At 35.6% G+C, this 24,976-nt stretch overlaps 1 protein-coding gene across 1 annotated transcript in view; it reads right to left on the bottom strand.

The window, feature by feature from the left end:
- PTPRR (protein tyrosine phosphatase receptor type R) overlaps window positions 1-24,976 on the bottom strand; it is a 245,899-nt gene that overhangs the window by 46,888 nt on the left and 174,035 nt on the right. The window contains exons 8-9 of the mRNA XM_054696760.1: window positions 5,708-5,894; window positions 2,335-2,419 (exon numbers count right to left, since the gene is read on the bottom strand). Of these exons, the coding sequence (XP_054552735.1) occupies window positions 2,335-2,419; window positions 5,708-5,894 (272 nt within the window). The remainder of the gene's footprint in view (window positions 1-2,334; window positions 2,420-5,707; window positions 5,895-24,976) is intronic.

Below are 24,976 nucleotides of genomic sequence, written 5' to 3'. Positions count from 1 at the left end.
TTGTAATAACATCTTTAAAGACTCATCACCTGAAGCAAAGAAAGTCAAGGAAAAGATAAACACATGGGATTACATCAAACTGAAAAGCTTCTGCACAGCCAAAGAGACATTAACTAAAACAGAGAGACACCCCACTGATTGGGAAAAAATCTTTGCACTCCATTCAATGGATAAGGGCCTGATTACAAAGATATACAAAGAACTCACACGGCTCAACAAAACAAAATAAACAATCCTGTCAAGAAATGGGCAGAAGAACTTAAAAGACATTTCTCCCAAGAGGAAATGCAAATGGCCAACAGGCATATGAAAAAATGTTCAACATTCCTTCTAATCAGGGAAATGAAATTAAAACCACATTGAGATACCACCTTACACCAGTAAGAATGGCACCTATCAAAAAAACAAGCAATGGTGAAAAAGGAACTCTCCTGCATTGCTGGTGGGAGTGCAAACTGATCCAACCACTATGGAAAGCTGTCTGGAGGTTCCTCAGTCTACTAAAAACAGAGCTATCATATGTCCTAGCAATTCCATTCATAGGGAGATACCCAAAGGAAACAAAAAACAGTGATTCAAAAGACTACCTGTACTCCTATGCTTATTGTAGCACTATTTACAATAGGTAAAACCTGGAAACAACCCAAATGCCCAAAAATAGATGACTGGATCAAGATGTGGCATATATACACAATGGAATATTATTTAGCAATCAAAAAGATAAACTCATGCCATTTGCAGCAACATGGATTGAACTAGAAGGAATTATGCTCAGTGAAACAAGCCAGAAGGAAAAAGAAAAATATCGGATGGTTTCACTTATAGCAGGAATATAGGGGAACCAAATAAGACATCAGTGTAAAAAAATAATAACAGTACAAAACACAACAAAGCAAAAACAGTTACAAACCAGAGACATACTGCAGGGGAGGAGGTGGGAGAGGGATCAGAGGGAGGGAGGGAGGAGCACAGGGGACTGAGGTGATGGTGCATGGGTACATTGGTGAGGGAAACTCTATGGGGACTACACCTGAGGGGGTGGGGGGAAGCAAATATTGTTTAAAAATGAACAATGATGTAAAAAATTTTAAAAAAATTGACTAAATAAAAAAAATATGTGTTAGTGATCTTTAATGATGTATTTCCAACAGCACCAGAAAAGAAGCCTGAAAACATCATTAACAGTAACTCTTGGGACCTCCCTGGTGGTGCAAAGGGTTAACCTTCACCACTGTGAATCTATCTGCACCCTCTGCAGCATGAGTTCGATCCCTGACCAGGGAGACACCCACATGGCGCAGCAGACTTCTGTCTTGCCTGCTGTCTCTGGTGGATCCTCTCACCAGAGGCCTGTATCTTCTGGCCTGTATACCAGTTCTTGTATGCATAAATAAATAAATCTTTAAAAAAACAGTAATTCTTAATATTACCATAAATATGAAACATTTGCTGTCTTATTAAGGAATTAATGGATTGACTTGTGAAGACTTCACTGTTTCAGTTAATAGAGGGAAAAATAATTTGTGACTCCATCTTTCCATAGCTATTGCCTGGAGACGTTTGTGTATTTTGCCAAAACCCTATATTGGGTTGTTTAGTCATTCATTGACAGTGTTACTTCCTCCCCAAAATATTTGAGTCCTTTGCCCATTTTTAATTTATGTTATTTGTTTTTATATTGTTGAACTGTAAGAGTCCTTTACATATTTAAGATACAATAAATCCCTTTACAAATATCCTCCCAGCTTGTGAGTTGTCTATTTTATGATGGTGTCCTTTGAGGGATAAAAGTTTTTAATTTTAATGAAGTCCAATTTATTTTTTTCTTTTGTTGCTTATACTTTTGGTGGCATTTCTAAGAAATAATTGATTAATTCAAAGTCATGATGATTTTACATCTGATTCATACTAAGAGCTGCATAATTTCATCTCTTATATTTAAGTCTTTGATCCATTTTGAATTAACTTTTTTATGTGGGATGAGGCAGAGTCAATTTAATTTTTTGCATGTTGCTATCCAATTGTCTCAGTGCCATCTATCAAAAAGTATCATTTCCCCATTGAATTGTTTGACACCCTTGACAAAAATCAATTGACCATAAATGTGTGTCACAATAATCTTTTAGAACTTGGTGTGTACTAGAATTGTCAACTAATCAGTATAATGTTATAAGGTAAAGTTACTAACCTCAGGTCACTTGAATGATTATTAGTCTTATATGGTTTTGTAGCTCTAAATTTTATGTATATCTGCATGTTATGAGACTGGGAAATAGTGAGGTAGGGGGAAGGCTTGCATTTTCTAATACAAGCTATTTAATTCAAGAAACTTACTAGGCAAAATGGTCTTATAGCGATTTTTAGTTCCATGACGTGGAATGTCAATTTCCTTGGGATCCACAAAGTTCATTGGAATTTCCTGCAAAAATAAATGAGATCAAATTAGTGCATCTAATGCTGCCCAAAGAAAATCTTCACAGGGGGCCATCTGAACCAGAACACTATTGCACTTCAAAGTCATTTATAAAGCAACAGATTGCCACCTCTGGTTGACCAACACCCTTCCTTTCATAAACATATCAACTGCATCCTGACAGGCTAACTCTAAGAAACAGCTCTCTGTGTCAGAAAGTTTTGTTCTATATGCAGCAATTAAAAAGACATATAAAACTTTAGTTAGATTTCAAAATTCCTCTTCTAAAATAACCGCTGGAAATATATAAACAGGCAGCTAAGATATTGAATTTTTTAACAATGTATTCAAAATTTCTCAGATCTTTATGTATGACCAGTGCCAAAACTTTCACCCTGATGGATTCTCATTTAACATTAATCATGACTCTCTTAAGATTATTAAATCTTCCCTCTCCATATGGTAAATACAAAGGGAATTTCGTTGTTGATTCAAGAGATGATGATATGCTCTTTTGTATTAAGAAATGGCCTGTGATAATATTTTTCCCTTTATGGTTGTAAAAGCAGTATTTTTTTTAATTTTATATATTTTTACATTATTTTTCATTTTTGCACAATGTATGCATTTTCATCTTGGTTATAGTCCCCATACAATTCCCACCCCCTTGTTTTGATCCTACTCCCCTTTCCCCCCTACCCCCCAGTGTGTCTCCGGTTTATAGTTACTTGTTGATTTTGATTTTTACTTTATTATAATTAGTCTTTTTTCCTGGCCCCTTATTTAGGTTTTCTAAATTCCTGCTATGAGTGAGACCATTCGGTATTTTTCTTTCTCTTTATGGCTTATTTCACAGAACATGATCCCTTCCAGCTCCATCCATGTTGCTGCAAATTGCATGAGTTTATCTTTTTTGATTGCTGAGTAATTGGAAACAACCCAAGTGCCCCAAAATAGATGACTGGATCAAGAAGATGTGGTACATATACACAAAAGAAGTATTTTTAATGATGGACATCCAGATGCTATTTTCTCCCACCTAACAAGGATGTAAATGTTTTATTTAGTCAGAATATATGTCTGTACCACAATGTCTGGAGAGAGAACAATTATAGCAGAAGTGACACTAGGGAAGTGCATTAGGTGTAAAAAAAAAAAAAAAAAAAGGTGAGCACCCCTACCAGGCTGGGACAAAGGAAATGCTAAGCAGTCTTCTTAAAGGTCCACACAAATATTTCAGGATTTGATTATATAAAATAGTATGTCCTTTAACTTAAAATTCTGCAAAGAATTGCTTAGATGAGGTTAATATGAAATAAAATAACTTGTATCCTTCGACATAGCAAATATTTTTCTTACTTAAATGTTTTCCAATGAAAAATAGACCACCACAGCTTCCTATTTAGTGAAGTGAAAGAAATTATCTATAAATTAAATCAAATGGTCCCAGTTCATAGACAATCTGAAAATTGGAGGAGTCAGACATATAAATTTTAGACTTGGTCTACAGTATAGTTTTTTTTCCCTAACCTTGTATTATTTTAGATATTTATTTTGGATATTCATTATTTTAGATATTCATTTCTAATCTCCACTCCAATGAAACATTCTAAATTCTCAGGTCCAAGTTACTAATATAAGCAAAACTGTTGAATTGTTCAAAATAAACCATATATTCATGGTTGGTAATTTCACAAGGATTAATCTGCATTGTGAAAGTCATGAAGTAGGTAATATCTTTATTTTCCCTTGCTTCTTTTTGCTCTATGTCACACATTGACAATATGTCATCTTCCAGCATTATCTTTCTCTTTGGGACTTCTTCTTGGCCTCATTGCTCCTTACAGGGAAGTCGACTGGTTAGGGTTTAGCTCATAAAACAAAGATCTATCTGTAGTTTTAGAAAAAATCTAGGTGTGACTTCGGCTAACTGTGCAATAATTGACCATTTCTTTTATCTGTCATTTTCCTCATCTATTGAAAAATATCTCATTTGCTTCACATTAAAAAAAAATGACACACCACACCGTCTAATTATTACAATGGTATGCATGCAATTTACTTTGGACACAATAATAGCTGATGAAGCTAATGGGTCAACCCCTGCTGGACCTTTTACCATTAGGGTGGTTGTAAATATCTTAACTGACCCTAGAATGGCCAATTTGTTATACTCAATATATATGACTTAGGAAGTAGGTTTAATCTGTTTCCCTGCTCTCTGGGTAGAAATGTGTTTTCATGCATTCAGCTATCATAAGCAATAATGATGGATAACCATGATTTTTAGCTGAAACTCACCCTCATTTTTAAGCTATACTTGGCTTTCGTCCTGTGTTTTTTATTTAATTAAAGTGTATTTTATTTCATTAGACAGTAAAAGAAAAAAAACAGCAAACAACTAGGGTATCATCCATGACTTCTTTTTTTTTGTCTGCTTCACCTAATAAGCCCCACTCCTTGTGGATTCTAGTAGCTCCTCCTCATTTCACTGTTACTATCTTATTTTAGACCACCAGCACAGTTCCACAGAATTCTCTCCCAGAACCTTTGTAATATCCTTTTCTAATGCTAACTTCCCCACAGAGAGAGTGATCTTTTTAGAATACAAGATAAAGTTGAACACTTACAGATAGTAAGACTCAGATTTTTCATACCCCTGAGGTATAAAAACAGTTCAACAGTTGCCACTTCCCAAACTGAACAATTTAATGCCCCAAACAGACAGCAAGGATGTTCTGTCTTCCTGAAATGCCTCTTCTCTAACCAGCTTCTTTTCTTGACACATCTTTGCCTGGCTGTCTCCGACATACTCTGCCTGAATTTACCTCTTTCCTCTGGTTTGACTACTTATCTATCAATAGCTGGAGAGTGGATCTAAAACTAATGCATGCAAGGGCCTCCCCAGTGGCGCAGTGGGTTGAGTGCAGCACTGTAAAGCTGTCTACAGCCTCTGCAGCGTTGGTTTGATTCCTGGCCAGCCAGGGAGCTACCCGCATGGCACGGCAGACCTCTTCTGTCTTGCCCACTGCTCCCCTCAGCAGTGTTTTCAGTCCATCTGCCTGTTCTGCTCCCTGCTCTGTCACCCTGAGTGTTTTCTCACCCTCCCGTGCCTCTGGCCTGTACCCCAGTTCTTGTATAAATAAATAAATCTTTTTAAAAAAATGCATCCAAATTGATCCCCTGTTTATTATAAACTGCAGAAGTGGAGCACAGTGTCATTTTAGTATGAGCCTCTAGTTCCTAGTAAATCAAAGTACCGACTGAAGAATGAATCATAAATAGCAGGCTCACCATGAATTCACTTTGGAGTAAATGTGAACTTGCCACGACGTCCCTCAGCTGTGACTTTGTGAGAATCCGGCTGGCTGACTGCAGGTACTCCATTGCTACTTTCTCCCGTGGGGTTGGTATAGCCACAAAGGGTTCAACATTCCCCAAGCTAGTCATGTCCAATGTAAGAGATACGTTGGACCCTCGTCTACATTGGAGAAGAAGGGTATTAGGATTCAATGCCACATGAATTATTTTGATCATAAAGACTCATCTTTCTTTAAATAAACACAATTCAATGAAATAAGGCACAGATGTCTTTTTTTCTTATTGTACTACAGTTGACTATAGCAACTACCCAGAGTTTATTTCCAGGAAATTGGCAATCTTGCTAGAAATCCAAGCTGAGAGAATGAATTTCAATTTATTAATAAATATGTGTGTTATAGAAATAATAGAGGGCCTCCCTGGTGGCGCAGAGGTTGAGCGCTGGGTTGCGAAGCTCCCTGCAGCCTCTGCAGTGCCAGTTCGATCCCCGGCTGCTCCCCGGCCACCGGAGGAGGGTCCCACATAGCAGACCTCTCCTGCCGCCCGCTGCTCCCCTCAGCAGTGTACTTTGGTCCCTCTGCCTGCTCTGCTCCCTGCTCTGGCTCTGGTGAATTCTCTCACCCTCCCGCACTTCTGACTGTATCCAGTGCTTGTATAAATAAATAAAAATAAATCTTGAAAAAAAAAAAGAAATAATAGAATACCTAATAATTCTAAGTGAAACATTTAAGAAAAGTAAACATTACATTTGACTGAGAAATTAGATGTGACATAAACCATCTTTATTTACATATATGTGTAGGAGTCCAGCAAGCTCAGAGGGAAAAGCAATTCAAATTATTGTCATTAAAATAGAATTTAGAAGTTAAAAAGGTATAGTTTTTATAACTTTTGAGTGAATCCTTAGCTAGCCTTTGTATCCTCCACTTCTACATAAATGTGTATATGCAGGTAAGAGTGTATTTGCATATATTTATTTAATTGTGTGATAAACTGATAAGGCACCACAGGGACCACTCTAAGGAGTTACAGTTCCTATTTCTTCTGTAATTTTCTTTCTTTTGGTGGGAGGCAAGATGGGATTCTTTCAACTCATAAAGGCCCTGTTGTCTGGGTTAGAAGGTGTGAGTGCCTCTTACCAGTAGCATTAGCTGTGTGGAACCAGGGAGTAACTATAAAATTGTATGTACAAGACTGAGGGTCAAAGTCAGAGATTTTATTCACAAAATTTGTCAAACTGAAAGGGGTTTTTGGTATATGTTAAGTGATCAAGCATGGTGCCAAGTGATTGGCATCCAAGGAAATGGAGAACCAGGGAAAAACTGGTCAAAACAAAAGTGAGTAAAGATTGGATGAATAGAAATCTATCTAGCCCTGCAAATTATTTTCTTTAAGTGATATTTTGCATGCTTATTAGGGAGTACTACATCAAGAAATATTTAAGTGACTAGTGCTTCATTCTAAACAGTGGGAAATTAGTAGAACATACCAAAAAAAAAAAAAAAGCCATGAAACAAAATATATCAGTTCTTTACTCCTATAAATCATTCTCTGTTTGCAGCTTTGGTGCCATTCTATGGTTAGAATATAATCTGATTTTTGTTTATTTTTAAATGGTCTGTAGTTGTAGTTTTAATTAGATGGTAATTCAAGTGTTTGCCAATTTATTTTCTGTATTTATTTCTAGTTACATTACATGAAGAATCAGAAAATGACTGGACTTCTAATGTTTGCAGTATCCTTATTCTTTCTTTGAGACAAATAATACATTTTCTAAATATTTTATAGATATTGTTTCCAACAACTAGTTTGATTATCTACATATCTACTTATATATCATCTTATTTCTTTTATTATATATTATTAAAATTTTATTCCAATCTGTTTTTTTCCTAGCCTTTTTCCTGCTTGTTTTGTTAAAGCCTGAGATAAGATTATGAGTCTTGCATCACCAAATTGGCTCATTATTTTTCCTTAGATTTCTTATGTTTTTTACTTCATATATTTCTGCTATTGTATTATTTGAAGAGATGCATAATTATATCTTCATTGTAAATTTTATCAATATTAAATACTTTCCCACTACTTTTATATCTGACTTCACAGCTGACTTTTCAAAACTAATGCTGACATACCTGATAAACATTTCTTGCATGTTCTCGAAACATTTTTTCTAGTTCATATTACTTTTAACTCTTTTGGGTCACTGTGTTAGGTATTATGGCAATAGTATTCAGGATATCCAATAAAATACCACCCATCTGATAGAAGAATGCTTGCTCCCTCCTTTTATTCATTTATTACTATTTTAGTGGTTATTGGGGTGATTGACAGGGTTCCTATATTTCTGAGTAGGAGGTAATGAGTTGAAGAGGAATAAAGAATAGTTCTACTTTTAGACCAAGAATTTTAATCTATTTTTGGTGGAAAAGCAGTTTTCTAAAATTTCTCAATCTAGTTCTGGTCTTCAAATTGACAGACATTCCTTTCTGGTCCTGATAATAGGATATTTGTTAGTCTTAGTTTCAAGTATATTTATGAGAAGTCATTTTTTATTGGCTTCATAGAAATTTTAGTTAAAAAATTGGGAGTGGGTGCTCAATAGATTTCTAATCAGGTGCCATTTTAAAACATGATTCCACTCAGTACCCTTTGCAGCCCCAAAGACAAAAGTCTCTGCAACCTGTGAATTGAGTGATGTACATGGTTTAATAGAAGGCTAGGTCTCCTCCTTTGAGAGTGGTCAGAGCAGAGTTCTGAAGTAGGAGACATTTGTGTTAGGCATTTATGGTAATAGTTTAGTAGATAAATTTTGGTAGATGGTTATTTCAGAGAAAGAAACTGGCAGGAGAAAAAAATGTGGGAGCAGGAAATGATAAGGCATTTTTGAGAACGCGCAGATAAACTGTTGAGTTGGGGATCAGTTGTACAAAATGTATTTTGCAATGGGGGCAGGTTATACAGGAGCAATGAAAGGGAATTAAGAGTCATAGAAATTACAAGACTATAAAAAGCCTGCCCAAATTCAGAAAAGGGAGAATGAAAACATCAAGTTCCATTCACTTCTATCTTGACTTCCCACAGCAAACCCTGCCTAACGTGGGGGATTTCAAACCTCTGAATCCCCATGCCTAAGGGTCACTTGATCTAGGTGAGCATATTTTCTAGGATTCTGTGATAAACTGAGAGCCATGGAAATATTTTCATGCAAACTGACTTAGTAAGGAAGAATGACTTTTGTCTGGCAAAGGAAGGAAGAAAGGAAACCAATATTTATTAAACATCTATTATTTGCCAAGCACTATTCTAAGCACTTTCACATATGCTATCTCAATCTTCATAACAGCTTTCTGAGGTATGACTTTCCCCCTTTTTATAGACAAAGAAATAACTAATTTAGGAAACAATAGTGGAACAAGATTTAATGCAAGTTAGAATATACAACTCAAGCTCTTTCTGCTTTGCCACCCAAAGGCACAGACATGGGGGAGAGATTATCTTATACTATGCAGTCAATTGTTGGGAGGAAGGTGAAAATTACTGAAGAGTAGGGCCTACCCAGTGGCGCAGCGGCTGAGCGCAGCGCTGCAAAGCTGTCTGCAGCCTCTGCAGCGCCGGTTTGATCCCGCCGTCAGCGAATGTCCCACATGGCCTGCAGACCTCTCCTGCCGTGCCCGCTGCTCCCCTCAGCAGTGTATTTTGTCAGTCCGCCTGTTCTGCTCCCCGCTCTGACTCTGGTGATTTCTCTCACCCTCCTGTGCTTCTGACCTGTACCCCAGTTCTTGTATAAATAAATAAATAAATAAATAAATATTAAAAAAAAGATTACTGAAGAGTAATATGGAGGCAGTATAGTTTTCAGAGTACAAATTCCTGCTGTGCAGTCATTCTTGTCAGGGGTTCAAATCCTGCCTCTCATGGCCTTTCCTCAGAGTATTTAGACTCCTTGCATTGTGATTTCCTTCTCTTTTGTAGAAAAAATAATTCAGTGATCCTACTTCAAAGGGTAATTACAAGGACTAATCAGATAATATATGTAGACTGCCTATAAAAAGTGATGCCTGTCTGATATTAAATTTGGGTTATAATGAATAGAGGCCTATACAATGCTCACCGTCTGCTTCTCTGAGGACTCTATTTTAAGAGTTATTCACAAAAACTCAAAAATTGCTTACACTAAGATGAAATTTAATATTTTGAAATCAATGGATAGAATCTACATGCTTGTCACGAAAGAAAAATACATCCTTCTTGATAACCTATTTATCTTAAAATTTCCTTTTACTATGGCCAATCCATTTCCGCTGAACCCTAAACAATTCTAGAACACTTCACCTAACACCTCAGACAATGTCTCAGGGATCAATTATGGAGTTAAACTTACACGGGCTGTTGACCTTACAGAGAGCATTTTCCACAAAACAGCCCTTATCATGGTTAAGTGTGCTGCTGTCCTGGCAGTGAAATATTGCCATAGGATGTCATTAACTCGGGAAATTCTCTGCTTTTGTTAATTCTTATTTTCAAGGAACAAAGAGTATTTTTGTTCATTGATATATAGTGGAATTAGGAAATATAATCAGCAGAATCAACTTAAAAACCTGGATTCTTCTTAGTCATGTCTTATGCTTGCAGAGAAGACATTAAATATATACCCATATATTTGTTCAAGTGCCATTTTGTCATTATAAAAGCAACAAGTGTTCATTGAGGAAAATTAAAAAATTCAGGAGTTTTTGAAAAAGAATTGAAATCAGTGTGAAAAAAACATGACAGGTATTTAAAATGACTTAAATTGTGTTATTTATAGGAAGTAATGATAGCGCATTATTATTTTGATTTTTTTCTTTGGTTAGAGAGGAGGTTAAATGTAATTTCATATGGCTATTTTTCATTTATAGAGAATGTTCATGTACCTTCCTTCATTTATATTGTGACATTCACATATTTGCTACTGATTACTATAATGTATAAGATATTAATTATTTTCAGCAATTTCTGTTGCCTTAAAACATTGAGGATTTTTAATGTCATGTTTATATGTAGTCAAACATATTAATTTTTTTTGTGGTTTTGGTACATTGCTTCAATATGTAGACATTCTCCTGGAAGTTTAGATTTTTAAAAAGTTAAGCTTTTAATATATTTGTAACTATTTTGGAGTAAGGTAAAGGTGGGGATCCCCTCAGTGTATTTTCTCCAAGTATGTTATTAAATTTTTAACACAATTAACTTATCAACCTAGCGTGTGTTTTATGAACGTGGAATATTAGGTTTTTAACTAGCTAACATTGACCAAAAATCTGGCTTAACATCACTTTCTTGAACTAAGAAGGTGTGAATTTGTTGCGGCAGTTCAAAACACATTTTAAAAACAAACAAACAAAAAAATAAGAAGTGAAGGAAAAATTCAAATTAAGGTGCGGAAAGAAAATTTAAAGGACTTAGAAAAAAACAGAAATAATAGAAGGAGACCTGGACTTTTAATAAAAACAGAACATGGAAAATTAAGAACACAAACTCCTATTTAAACCTGATTCTCTTTTGTTCTGTAACTCTGGACAAACTATTTAGATATTTTTTAATGTCTTATGATTGCTGTTGGACAAAAGGAACATAATAAAAAGCTTTATCAAACTCCCACTATAGCACCAATTATTATTTATGCCAAAAATAAATAAGAGGGAGGAAATTCAAAAGATACCACTGCAAACAATTGAAGGAAAAAGCAAATTCTTAAGGAAAGGTAAAAGGAATGCAATAAACAGCATGTTAATTACAATTAAGTAAAAAGGAAAACATGTATAAATATTATGGGCCAGGATCACACATCCATTTTAGCAAAGGAATATAAACAACTCTGTTGAAATTGTTTAATTCCGTATCACTGCTCCTAATGATGAAGAGGGGAAGAAACTTCAGCTAAAAATACAAGAACACTAGAGCTGAGTTGGAATAACAAAGTAGGTGTTTAGTGTTCTGGTAGTTGGGCATATGTGCTGGATTTTGGAAGCCAGGTTTAGACAGAAGGGCAACTGTTTCCAGCATAGTGGCCCTGAGGTCTGTCTGCTGCTCAGATAAGACTGAGGACTGACTGATGCTCAGATAGGGCTAAGAATTACAAAGTTACTTTTTGCAGTAATTTTGCCCCTGAGAACAGTCAGTCTTCAAGCAGAGCTCCTCACTTAACACCCAACAAAGTGTGAAAATGGGAGTCTAGAACAAAATGAACAAATGATCCAGGAAGATGTACTTCTGAAACTATTGGATTATGAAATTAAGTTTCAATGGGAAATGGGCAGCTGCTTATCTTGAAGCACTTGAAATAAGAACGGAAAAATATGCATCTAAAGATTGTAAGAGGAATTGAGAACAGAATGAAAGCAGATTTGATCTTTGAGAGTTTTTCTAATTAATTATTGTATTTTGTTCTGTAAAAAAATATATATAGAACTGGGCCTTTCCGGTGGTGCAGTCAGTTGAGTGCAGTGCTGTGAAGCTGTTGTCCGCAGCCTCTGCAGCACCAGTTCGATTCTGGGCCAGCCAGGGAGATACCCACATGGTGTGGCAGACTTCTCCTGTCTCGCCCACTGCTCCCCTCAGCAGTGTCTTCGGTTCGTCTGCCTTTTCTGCTCCCTGCTCTGTCTCTGGTGAATCCTCTCACCCTCCGGTGCCTCTGGTCTGTACCCCAGTTCTTGTATAAATAAAAATAAATCTTTAAAAAAAATACAGAACTTTTGTTCAGAGCTGTTTTTACTAGTACACACTTTTAATCCTGCATAGTGAGAAGGAAGAACTTTAATATTGACATCCTTTCTTGATGTGAAATGTGAATCTGCCATCTTTGGTCCAATTTTCTGTCTTTGTGTGTTATAAGTATCACAAATCTGTCAATCCTGCTGGGGAGCTTAATCCTCTCCCCCCCCCAAAAAAAAAAAAAACCTTGATATTTCTTATTAAATTTTGTTTGTTCAATTTGCTCATATATTTAATTTTTAAGGAGCTGTCTAATTACAAAGAAAAGAAATTTTTCCTCATTTGCATAACAAAGGAGAGGTGGCCTGCCATTGCTTTGTATAGACTGCTTGGCCTCCACAGTTCTTTGAAATTCCATATTCTGTGACTTTTAAGTCCCAAGGATAATGGTTTGTAATGATTGTTTCATTGTTTCTCACCATCTCTTTACCTTCAAAAAAGTTATATATAGTATTAATCCCCTTTCTAGGTCCCTGATAGTTGAGAGAGTGCTAGGAAAGTTAAATTGTAACTTAAATTCAAAGGTGCTGGAAAGTTGAATGTGATATGGTTACTAATTTCTAGAAGCCAAAATAAATGCATAGGTATTATGACCACGTATGATAGAACTTCTCAAAGAAAATCCTGTAGGGAAGAAAAGTAAAAGGTTTAAAAAATACCAGGCATGAGTCCAGGAAGGTGATAAATACATTCCACTCTAATGTAAAAGAAAATCTTATAGAGAACATTTTGGTGTGGGAAATGATTGATTTCCCAACAAAAGCCCTTACCTTACTAGGCAGAATGATCCTTTCCTTTTTTAATGATTATGAAAAGATTATTTGAATTCCTACAGTGATATTTATCCCTTTATAAACGTATGGGACAAGGCAAATTTTAGCTTTCCTTTATTATTTTACAAAATAAAAATCAAAACAATCATTTGAAAAACCATGAATGAAACATGTTAACATTGTCCTTTGAGCATTGACCTTGGAATGTGAGTTTAAATTGATGCTCTGTGCTTCACTTAAGCTCTTTCAGCCTCAGACCACTTAATCTGCAAATGGGGAAAATAATAAAACTCACAGGGTTGATTCACATTATAAAAGTCAAAGAAGCAAAAATATGTGAACATTTCTAGCCTAATATAACACAATATAAGATATCATATAATATATAATATGTGAATGATTATACTTATTAGTAATGATCACGCAGTGATTCTGACTGCACTTTATGCTCACATGGCTGTGTGGGAGTGCCCTGTTGTGTGCACTGATGAATATTTGAAGAATGCAAAATGGCAAAGTAGTGAGTGATGAAGAGTCCAGAGCAGTGTTGTTTTTTTTTAAATTTATTTGTGTATGCAAGAGCTGGGGTGTAGGCCAGAGGTGCAGGGAGTGTGGTGAGAGGATTCATCAGAGACAGAATGGGGAGCAGAACAGGTAGATCCATTGAAATACACTGGTGGGAGGACCAGCAGGTGAGACAGGAGAGGTCTGCTGCTCCATGTGGGTTATCTCCTTGGCCCTGGCCGGAGATCGAACTTGTGCTACCGTGGCTGCATATTACTTTATAGTGCTGAGACTTAACTCTTTGTGCCACCAGGTCCAACAGTGTTACAGATGCAAAGTCAGTGGTCATCCAAGTTGGAACTATTTTTCAGACCTCAAACCCTTAACATTCTTACCCCACATCCTTAAAATTAATAATTTTTCAGATTCAAAAATAGTCCATGTTTACTATAGAAAAACTAAAAATATACATAACAAAAAGACAGAAATATACTACCAATTCTTGCAGTAACTGCTAGTAACATTTTATGTATATGCCCTTCAAGTCTTGCTCTGCACGTCTATATAAAAATATGGTAAAATCTGGCTTTTTACTCTACAATTTTTTATGACTTGCTTTTTATTTAAATAGATCATATATATCTTTTCAGGTCTTTAAATTTATTGATACACTACTTTCAAACATGTTATAGTATGCCATTGTATGAATATACCATTGTTTAATTTAAACAAGGCCTTATTTTTGGAAACTAAGTCGTTTTCAGTTTTTCATCATCATTATAGGCAAGACTGAAAATGAATGTCCTTGTATCTAAATGTTTGTGCATTTCCATGATTATTTTTCAGTCAAGAGTTTTAAAAATTAGCTCAAAATCTCTGAGTATGAAGAGTTCCCTGGACACATGGAGTGTAAAGAAGCATAAGGACTGACTCTTCAACTACCTCAGACTCTTTTATCTTGTTCAGATCTTTGCTATAATTCCTCAGCAAGCATTCCTAACTTTAAAACCTCCTAGTCCAACGTTCCCTTTCAGATTTTATCAGAATGATATTAGAACATTGAAAATATGATCATAAAAATCCATAAACATCTGCCCTTGCACATAGATGCTTTCTCATCTATTCCCTGTATCTCTCCCCAAGTTTCATCTCCCAACACATCTTTATCCAGATCTCTGTTCTAGAAAGTTCAATACATCTGCCACTCATTTCATGATTGAAATGAACTAGCCTCAACACTTTCAGATCCACCTGCAAGTTTCCTCTGAAATCTCTTAACAGTTTTGTCAATATGTCTTCAATATATCACATTCACTGGAAATGCTTTACCCCAAAGTGTGAACTCCCTGAGGGCAAAGACTGACTTTAACCCTCCCTCTGTCTGCAGTCCTGAACCCAGGAAAAAAAAAATATTTTTGATGTCTACATGTATGAATGGTTGCAAAGAAATTGGTCAGGGTGTAATTACTGTATTCTCATGTGCTTTTCCCATTCTTCTGAAAATATGGAAATTGAGGAGTCATGGTAGACAGGAGTTTGAAATTTTAGAATGAGAAGTGCAATAAATGTTACAGTTGATATTTGATTCTTGTCTGAATCAATGAAGTTTGCGTATTAACATCCCAAAAGCTATGGTAATTTGTTCATAAAAAAGAAAAAAAGTAGTGCTTTGTCTTGTAACCAAGGATGATTAATTTTTACTCTTTTTTTGGCACTGAGTATTGTTTTGACTGTCACTCATGGTGAGGAGGCTGTTTCCCTTTTAACAAAAGAACAAAATAATGGTAGTTCTAATTTTAGTTCTCCAGTTTAGTTTTTCCAAGTTTACATAATTAGTTAAGAAAAGATGATGCTGAGGAAATATTACTAAGTCTTAATGTATAAACCATTTTTTTTTCTGAAATGAAAATTCTTGGAATTTTAGCTCACCTATTTATTTTTAAGTAACCCTATACAACTAATAACTCCCTATCTCATTAAACATTTACAAAAGAACTCTTTTAGTACTGAGCATTTTTATCACTAAATTGAATATATTAGTTTATTTTCAAGATCACAAATGACAAAAATGACAGACATGATTACAATGATATATAGAGCTCAGCTAAAATGTGAAAGATCATAAAATACAGAACTCAGTTGCTTCAGATTTTTTTTTAAATTACAACATCTGGTTATGTAGGCTGTGTTCTCAGAACTGAATTCTGCAACTTTAGTCTGAAGGAACAATTTCATACTTCAGTATTACAATATAAAATATAGCTAAAAAGCAACATAACTGATTTAGTGATAAATCTGTATGTAAGAGAGTTTCATAGCAAAATCATAGTAACACAGTAAGTGATATTTTTGAAAACCTTTGCCTGCAGTTAGAGTTGATAGCATACCTCGGGAATTAATCACTGAAAGGACAAGCTTTAACTACTTGGAGGGTTCTGCTCCCCCTATACAGAGGGGGAGTGAGAGGGATCAGAGGAGGGAGGTAGGAGAACAGGGCACTGTGGTGATGGTGCACGGGTGAACTGGTGGAGGAAATTCTATGGGGACTACACCTGAGGGGGGGAAAAAGCAAACATTGTTTAAAAATGAACAACAATGTAAAATATAAATAAATAAATAAAAATTCAGATAGGTTGGTAAACATTTTCCTCTTGCCCCTGCACGGATATTCAGGCCTGGTGGGCATATTCATGTTAGAGTAACTGATCACTTTGGAAGTCCTTGCATGCTTGGAACTGTGTTGTCACAATTGGGAATAAAATAAGAACTTTGGAAATATAGTTGACCGAGCATTTGCTCTTTAAATTTGCAACTATAGACATGCAGCTATAGACATACTGAAAGTATTCTGTAATTAGAATCTCAACCATGCTTCTGGAAAGTAGCCAGTCTGATTTGGAACTTTGTAAGCAGCCAGTTGAAAGCTAGACTTAGATATGAATGCTTTGGAATCAAATGACATAATCTGAGACAAGGACCAGAGGTTTAAACCCACTGTTAATACTATAGTTCTCAAATGACTAAGCAATTTCACTACTTGGTATATATCTAAGAAAAATAAGAACATACATTCACATGAAAATTCACATGTGGATGTTTATAGCAACATTATTCATGGCAATCAACAGTGGAAACAATCAAAATTTTCATCAGTTTATGAATAGATAAATAAAATGTGCTACATCTGTAGAGCAGCCACTAAGAGGAACGATGTACTGTGAAGCTACCCCATAAATGCACCTGGAAAACATTTTTTTTTAAGTGAAAGAAACCAGACACTGAAGGTTCTATATTTTCATGATTGTCTTTATATAAAATGTCCAGAATTGGTAAATCTGTAATCTGTAGTGATAAGAAGTAGGTTGGTAGTAGAGCCATAGGAATTGGGCAGAAAATTCTAAGGGGTGTAAGGTTTCTTTCTGAGGTGGTGAAAATGTCCTGGAATTTGAGGGCTGTAGAAAAAGCTTTCAGGACCTCACAACGAATTTTGTTATGATTTTTATCATAGCAGCATTTTAATGATAAGAATGTCTATTTGTTAAAAATTTAATAAAAGTCTTGTTGCAAAAAGGAAGATGGAAAGATAGAACAAAGAAAAATAAAAGGAGGAAAAGAGAGAAAATAAGAAGAAAAGAAAGGAGGGGGAAGAGAGAGAAGTAAGGAAAGAAGGGAGGGAGGAAAGAGGACAAGCACTGAGAGCATTTCCTGGAGACGCTGCTTTTATTTTTTTATTTTTTATTATTTTTTAATTTTATATATTTTATTTACATATTTTATATATTTTTAACATCATTTTTCATTTTTGCACAATGTATGCATTTTCATCTTGGTTATAGTCCCCATACAATTCCCACCTCCCTTGTTTTGATCCTACTCCCTTTTCCCCCCCACCCTGTAGTGTCTCTGGTTTATAGTTGCTTGTTGATTTTGATTTTTACTTTACTATAATTAGTCTTTTTCCTGGTCTGTTATTTAGGTTTTCTAAATTCCTGCTATGAGAGAGACCATCCGGTCTTTTTCTTTTTCTTTCTGGCTTATTTCGCTGAGCATGATCCCTTCCAGCTCCATCCATGTTGCTGCAAATTGCATGAGTTTATTTTTTTGATGGCTGAGTAATATTCCATTGTATATATATGTACCACATCTTCTTGATTCAGTCATCTATTTTTGGGGAATTAAAGAACTAGACATAAGACCTGAAACCATAAAATATACAGAAGGAAATACTGGCCAAACACTACATGACATATACCTCAGTAACATCTTTAAAGACACATCACCCAAAGTAGTGATAGTGAAGGCAAAGATAAACAGCTGGAACTACATCAAATTAAAGAGCTTCTGTACAGCAAAAGAAACAGTAACCAAAACAAAGAGACACCCCACCGATTGGGAGAAAATTTTTGCACACAACACTAATGATAAAGGACTGATCACAAAAATCTACAAAGAGCTGACAAGATTCAACAAAAACAAAGAAAATAATCCAGTCAAAAAATGGGCAGAAGAGCTAGAAAGGAACTTCTCCAAAGAGGAAACGCAAATAGCCAACAGGCATATGAAAAATGTTCAACATCACTTGTAATCAGGGAAATGCAAATCAAAACTACAATGAGATACCATCTTACACCAGTGAGAATGGCACATATTAAAAAAAAAAAAAAAAAAAAGCAACAACAAATGTTGGAGAAAAAGGAACTGTCCTGCACTGCTGGTGGGAGAGCAAACTAGTCCAACCACTATGGAAAGCTGTGTGGAGATTCCTCAACCTGCTAACGATGGAGGCTGCTTTTAAATGGCTGGAGTGACAAATCCTCTGAAATGAATACATACTCCCATGGATAGTATAATTCTGATAAATTGTAGCTGGTGGAAAAATTTTGTAGTCAGCATGTGTATGTGTTTGCACACACAATAAAATTTTAGAGTATGATATCTTGTAAAACAAGAACAATATCAGGGAGTAGATTCTCACCATGGGCTTCATGAATGAAAATACGGGACCATTCTTCACACAGTGCGAGATCCCACACCTCTGTGTGGCTCTGGTTCAGCCATTTGGCAACAGATTTTCTAGTAAATGTAACTGTGGTGATATATTTCAAATACATCTCTGAGTTGTGATGCCTTGCATTGCTTTTACCTTCGGGGTATATGTTACAGGTTTTTTTTGAGATAGGTATTAAATTTTAAAAATATTTCTTTAAATACACATACACTCCAGAAATCTAGTAAAGGTGTTCTCTTGTCCCCTAAGAGCTTATTTGGAACCTCTATTTGTTATAGGTTTCCACTCACAGTGCAAATTGCCTCACAACCACCCCTCTGGGTAAAGGATGGGGGAAATTGCAGGAAAGAAAAAGGAAGAAAAGAAAAAGTTGTGATTTTCATTGACGCCATCGACCCTCTAACTGAATCAAGAAAAATTCTTGGCTCTGTGTCTGCATTCCACTCTCGACCCCAGGATGGCAAGAGCTATGTGACCATGGTGGCCATGTGATTCATAATGTTATAATAATGTCACATTGTAGTGTTGTAATATAAGTGCTGAGAGTGTCGATGATGGTGGCAGAAAACATTATTCAAGCTAAGCTCGCAAGAAGTTGTTTCCTTGCATTATCTTGTGTACTGACTATTTCCATGTCATGAATGGGAAAGTTAAAGATGTTCAGTAATTTATCAACATACATATAGTAGGTGTGTGAATCACAGGTAGAGTGATTTCTGAGATCTCATTCTTTTTTTTTTAAAAGACTTTTTTTTTTATTTATACAAGAACTGTTGTCAGAGGTACAGCAGGTGAGAAATTCACCAGAAACAGAACGGGGACAGAACAGGTAGATTGTCAAAATACACCGCTGAGGGGAGCAGTGGGCGAGGCAGGAGAGATCTGCCGCACTATGTAGGTTTCTCACTGGCTGGCCTGAAATCGAACTAGCGCTGCAGAGGCTGTGGACAGCTTCACAGCATGGCGCTCAACCTGCTGCGCCACCAGGGAGGTCCTGAGTTCTCATTCTTAACTGTAATGAACTTCATTCAACAGCAAACTTTCATTGAGCGTCTAGTATTTTCTAGAAACGATAGAGCGCATAGTAAGCCCTGGAGAGGGAGGATGCCAGAGTTAATATGACATGGCCTCTGAACTTGAGAACTTTATGGATTATGAAGAAAGAAATTTATGGTGGCTTTCCTAGTGGCACAAGGGTCAAAGTCTCAGTACTTTGAAGCTATCATCAGCCACTATAGCATGAGTTTGATCCCTGGCCAGGGAGCTACCCACATGGCACAGCAGACCTCTCCTGTCTCACCTGCTGCTCCCCTCAGCAGTTCGTTTCAGTCAATCTGCCTTTCTGCTCCCTACTCTGTCTCTACTGAATCCTCTCACACCCTGAACCTCTGGCCTACACCCCAGTTCTTGTATGCAGAAATAAAAATAAATCTTAAAAAAAAAACAGAAAAGAAAGAAACCTATGTTGAAAGATTTGGATATTTTGTAGTCTGTTATGGAATCAAGTCATATGTGGGAAGTTATAGGGGTAGATACTATTTATTTTTAAGAGCATATTTCTTTATATCAAATCATTGAAATTATTTTTAATCATTGGAGAAGAAGATTTATAAAATTAAATCTTCACAAAGAAAATTTTCACATTTATGGAAAGAATTTGGTATTTTAAAAAAGTAACTAAATTTAGGATCTGTGTGAAAGCTTCTAGAAGGCCTTCTTAGTCGTTTGATGTAAGAAGCAAGTATCTTGGATGATGCTAAGTGAAATAAGTCAGAAGGAAAAAGATAAATATAGGATGGCTTCACTTGTATGTGGAACATAGAGAAACAGAACAAAGGGTCAGGAAAAAGACAAAACTTGCAAGCTGACCCTAGATCTGAGGCATCCAGCAGGGGAGAGGGAAGTGAAGGGATCAAAACAGGGGAGGGAAGAGCACAAGGGACTGTGGTGATGGATCTCAGGTGCTTTGGTGGTAGGAGAACTACAGGGGCAAAATCTGAGGGGAAAAATCAAATACTAGCCAAAAATTAGCAATGATATAAGAAATTAAGTAAAATAAAAAAAGAAGAAGCAGGTATCTTAAGTCATTAACCAAAGCACATCAAAGTCTACCTTTACCTAAAATGAACTCAGTCAAAATCATGAAAAATCTACTGTCTCCAGAGTTTCTCCAAATATTTATCCAAGAACAGCAATTTATTTAAATATACATCCCTGTGTTTGTTCAGTGTTCATTTAAAAGTGCACCACCCTGCAGTGCAGCCCTGGGCTTTGGTCAGTTCGGATGCTTTAGGAATAAACCAGGATGACTGCTGCCCCCTAAAGTCGTTGACCTTTCACCTTGAAATTTCAGAGTAGGGAGTTACTTCCTTTTGACCAGTGAAGAGTCAAGGACTTTGTGGGTTGCTCTGCGGCCATAGATTGTATTTGAAGTACCAGCACTTCTCAGGTGGAAGGAATGTCTTCCTCTTCCAATTACCTGGGAGAGTTGTGTTAGCGATAAAATAAAGAAAAGGGCCCTTGATTTGATTACCATGATTGCATTCTTGCCAATGAAAACAGGCAATCATGTTATCAGCGACGCCTAGTACAAGGGTAAATGTTTAAATATAAATTATTGAACTTAGTTGCCAATAGCTAAAATAAGCCTTTCCCCTCAAGTAACTGGGATTTGTTGATCTGACACTTTGACGATAATTCAATTTCATTTTGGGTCTTCTCTGTCAGATGGAAACATTGTAAGATAACCCTGAAAATTGAATAGATATTCACCCAAGTATAGATATCATGCATACCAGCCAAAGTAAAAAAAATCTTACTTTGGGTACTATGCTTTATTATCTACTTTATGTCCAAGGAGCAGATGCGTTGTTAGAAAATAAATATTTCTGGAATGCAAAATGTCATAAACATTTTAAGAATGAACTGAAGTTGTCATGTAAAGGACACTTTTAAACTTGCTGTAGGAAATGTATCCATTTGCTCTTCCATAAATAAAAAATGTTCTAAATTAGCATCTTTCAGTTAAATCACATAAAATGAAAAAAATGCCAGAAGCAATGTCCAGCTAATATTCTAGAAGCAACCTACATTTTGATATAAAATTAGCTGGGTATACTTCCCCTTTTTTATTGAGATATAATTTATATCCATAAAATTCAGTATACAAAGTATACAATTAAATTGATTTTGTAAATTCACAGACTTGTATAAGCATCACAACAATCGATTCCTCAACTCAAATGAAACTTTACCCACTAGCAGGTACACCCTATTTCTCATTCTCTTCAGTTCCTGAAATCTACTAACTTCTTTTCTGCATCTATGAATTTACTTATTTTGGATGAATCATATAAATGGAATCATACAACACATAATCTCTTTGTCTGGTTTCTGTTCCTCGGCATAACATTTTCATGGTTCATTCATGTTGTATTGTCTATTAGTACTTTGTTCCTTTTTATAGCGGTATATTGTATGCATTTGCTTACTTAATAGTTGATTGACATTTTTGTATCCACTTTTGGCTATTATGAATAATTCCGTGGTGAACATTGTGTTTAAACTTTTGTGTGGACATAAGTTTTCATGTTTCTTGCATATAATCTAGGAGTGGAATTGCTTGGTCACATGGAACTCTAAGTTGAATTCTCCCTGACTACTAAATGTTTTTCCAAAGCTGCTGCACCATTTTACATTCCCACCTGCAAAGTGTGAGAGTTCCAGCTTCTCCACACCTTTGTCAATGACTGTTAATGCTCATAGCTTTGATTGAAGCAGCCTTAGGTGGTATGATTAGACATCTCACTGTGATTTTGATGGTATTTCCTTAATGATTAATGATATTGAACAACTCATGGACTTACTGGTCATTTGCATATCTTGGACAGAGAGATGATGGAAAAATGTCTTTTTTAAACCATTTTTTTTCATTTTAAAATTGGGTTGTTCTTCTTTCCCTTTTTGAGTGGTAAAATTATTTATATCTCCTGGATATTGGTCTCATCAGATATATGATTTCAGGTATTTTCTCCTATTTTGTAGATTATCTTTTCACATTAGTGATAGTATATATAATGGATAATTTTATTTGTCAACTTGAATGGACCATGAGTTACCCAGATGCTTGATCAGACATTATTCTGGGTGTTTTGGGGAGAGACTAACATTTAAATTGATCAGTAAATAAAGCAGGTTGCCCTCCATAATGCGGATAGGCCTGGTCCAATCAGCTGAAGGCTTGAATAAAACAAAAAGTCTGACCCTCTCTCAAATAACACAGAATTCTTCCTGTCTCACAGCCTTGATTTGCAACATATTTTTTTTTCTGACTTTGGAATCAAATTGAAAAACTGACTTTTCCTGGACTTTAAGCCTGCCAACCTTAAACTGGAACTATACTACTGGCTCTCCTGGGTCTTACCCTGGAGATCCTGGAACTTGGCAGCTTCCATAATCACATGAGCCAATTCCTTATACTAATTCCCTTTATGCATGTGCTATGTGTATACACTCATTCTATTTCTGTTTCTCTGGAGAGTCCTGACTAGTAAAGTCTCATTTGAAGCAAAAACGGTTTTATTTTTATGAAGTTCAAGTTATTTATTTCATCTTTGATTATTGTGTTTTTGGTGCCAGAATTGAGAAATCACTGCTTAATCCAAAGTCATGAAGATTTACACTTATGTTTTATTCTAAGAGTTTTACAGTTGTAATGCTTACATTTAAGTCTTTGATCTGGTAAGTTACCTACTGTGAGGCACCATTTTTTTTTTTTTTTTTTTTTTTTTTTTTTTTTAATATTAAATTTTATTTTTATATTCCCCTATACAATTGCAAACGCCCAATTCTGACCCCAAACCTTCCCCCCCGCTCCCCAAAAAGTGTCTCTGGTTCATAGTTTTTTGTTGACTTTGATTTTCACTTTCTTATATTCATTTTCCTGGTCCCTTATTTAAGTTTTCTAGATTCCTGCTATGAGTGAGACCATCCGGTATTTTCTTTTTCTTTTTGGCTTATTTCACTGAGCATGATCCCTTCCAGCGCCATCCATGTTGCTGCAAATTGCATGTGTTTATCTTTTTTGAATGCTGAGTAATATTCCATGGTATATATGTACCACATCTTCTTGATCCAGTCATCTATTTTTGGGCATTTGGGTTGTTTCCAAAGCTTAGCTATTGTAAACAGTGCTGCTATAAACATAGGAGTGCAGGTGCTCTTTGGAATTGATGTTTCTGTGTCCTTTGGGTAAATACCTAGGAGTGGAATTGCTGGATCATATGGAAGCTCTATGTTTAGTAGGTCCAGAAATCTCCACACAGCTCTCCATAGTGGTTGGACCAGTTTGCACTCCCACCAACAGTGCACAAGAGTTCCTTTTTCTCCACATCCTCGCCAACATTTGTTGTTGCTAGTTTTTTAATATGTGTGTGAGGCACCATTTTTAGGGTTTATGCAAAATCATACTAAATATTGCTTAGTGATACATGCATAAAAGAATATTTATGGAAATGATAAATACCAAATATAGAATAGTGATTATCTTTGAGGGAGAAGGAGGGGCATTACATTAGCTAAAAGCAAGCAGAGTTTTTTTGTACTTATAATGCTTTATTAATTAAGGTGGATGGTAGCAGCTCAGATGCACATAATGAAATTCTCTATATGTGTGATTGGAAGCCAGTGTCATATCAAGAATTACATGAATGATATTAGCCTTTCAGTTATGTCTCCATGGCATAGATTTACTAGGTGTAATTATAAAAAGCATAATTAATATGATTCTGTTAAATATTAAGTATAGCAAAATTAAATTTTCTTTGTGATTTAAGACATTACCAAAACAACCTCATTGCCTCTTTTATTTTTCCCTCTATTAGTTTCTAAGCCTGTGTAACATGGTAGAGTTATTACAGTATTAGAATGATAGACACTTTATAAAACACTTGGATCTATTCCTCTATATCTGCACTCTATCTTTCATTTTTAGGTTAAATTATTATTAATTTTCAAATATTTCTATTGTTACCATGTAAGTAAGAAAAAAGTGAGTACACCCCCACTGAAATTTATTTATCTATTTAATTTATTAATCTATTTATTTATCTATTTAATAATTATATACTTGTACTAATGTATTTATATTTTTTTCAAATATTTTCTTTTACAACCCATTGGGCCATTCTGCACACACCTGAG

Source organism: Talpa occidentalis, unplaced genomic scaffold (assembly GCF_014898055.3).
Source record: "Talpa occidentalis isolate TD23 unplaced genomic scaffold, MPIMG_talOcc4v2.1 talOcc4.16, whole genome shotgun sequence".
In the NCBI taxonomy this organism is placed as follows: domain Eukaryota; kingdom Metazoa; phylum Chordata; class Mammalia; order Eulipotyphla; family Talpidae; genus Talpa; species Talpa occidentalis.
The sequence above is the reverse complement of the archived record's forward strand: the minus strand, read 5'-3'. Positions and strand labels throughout refer to the sequence as shown.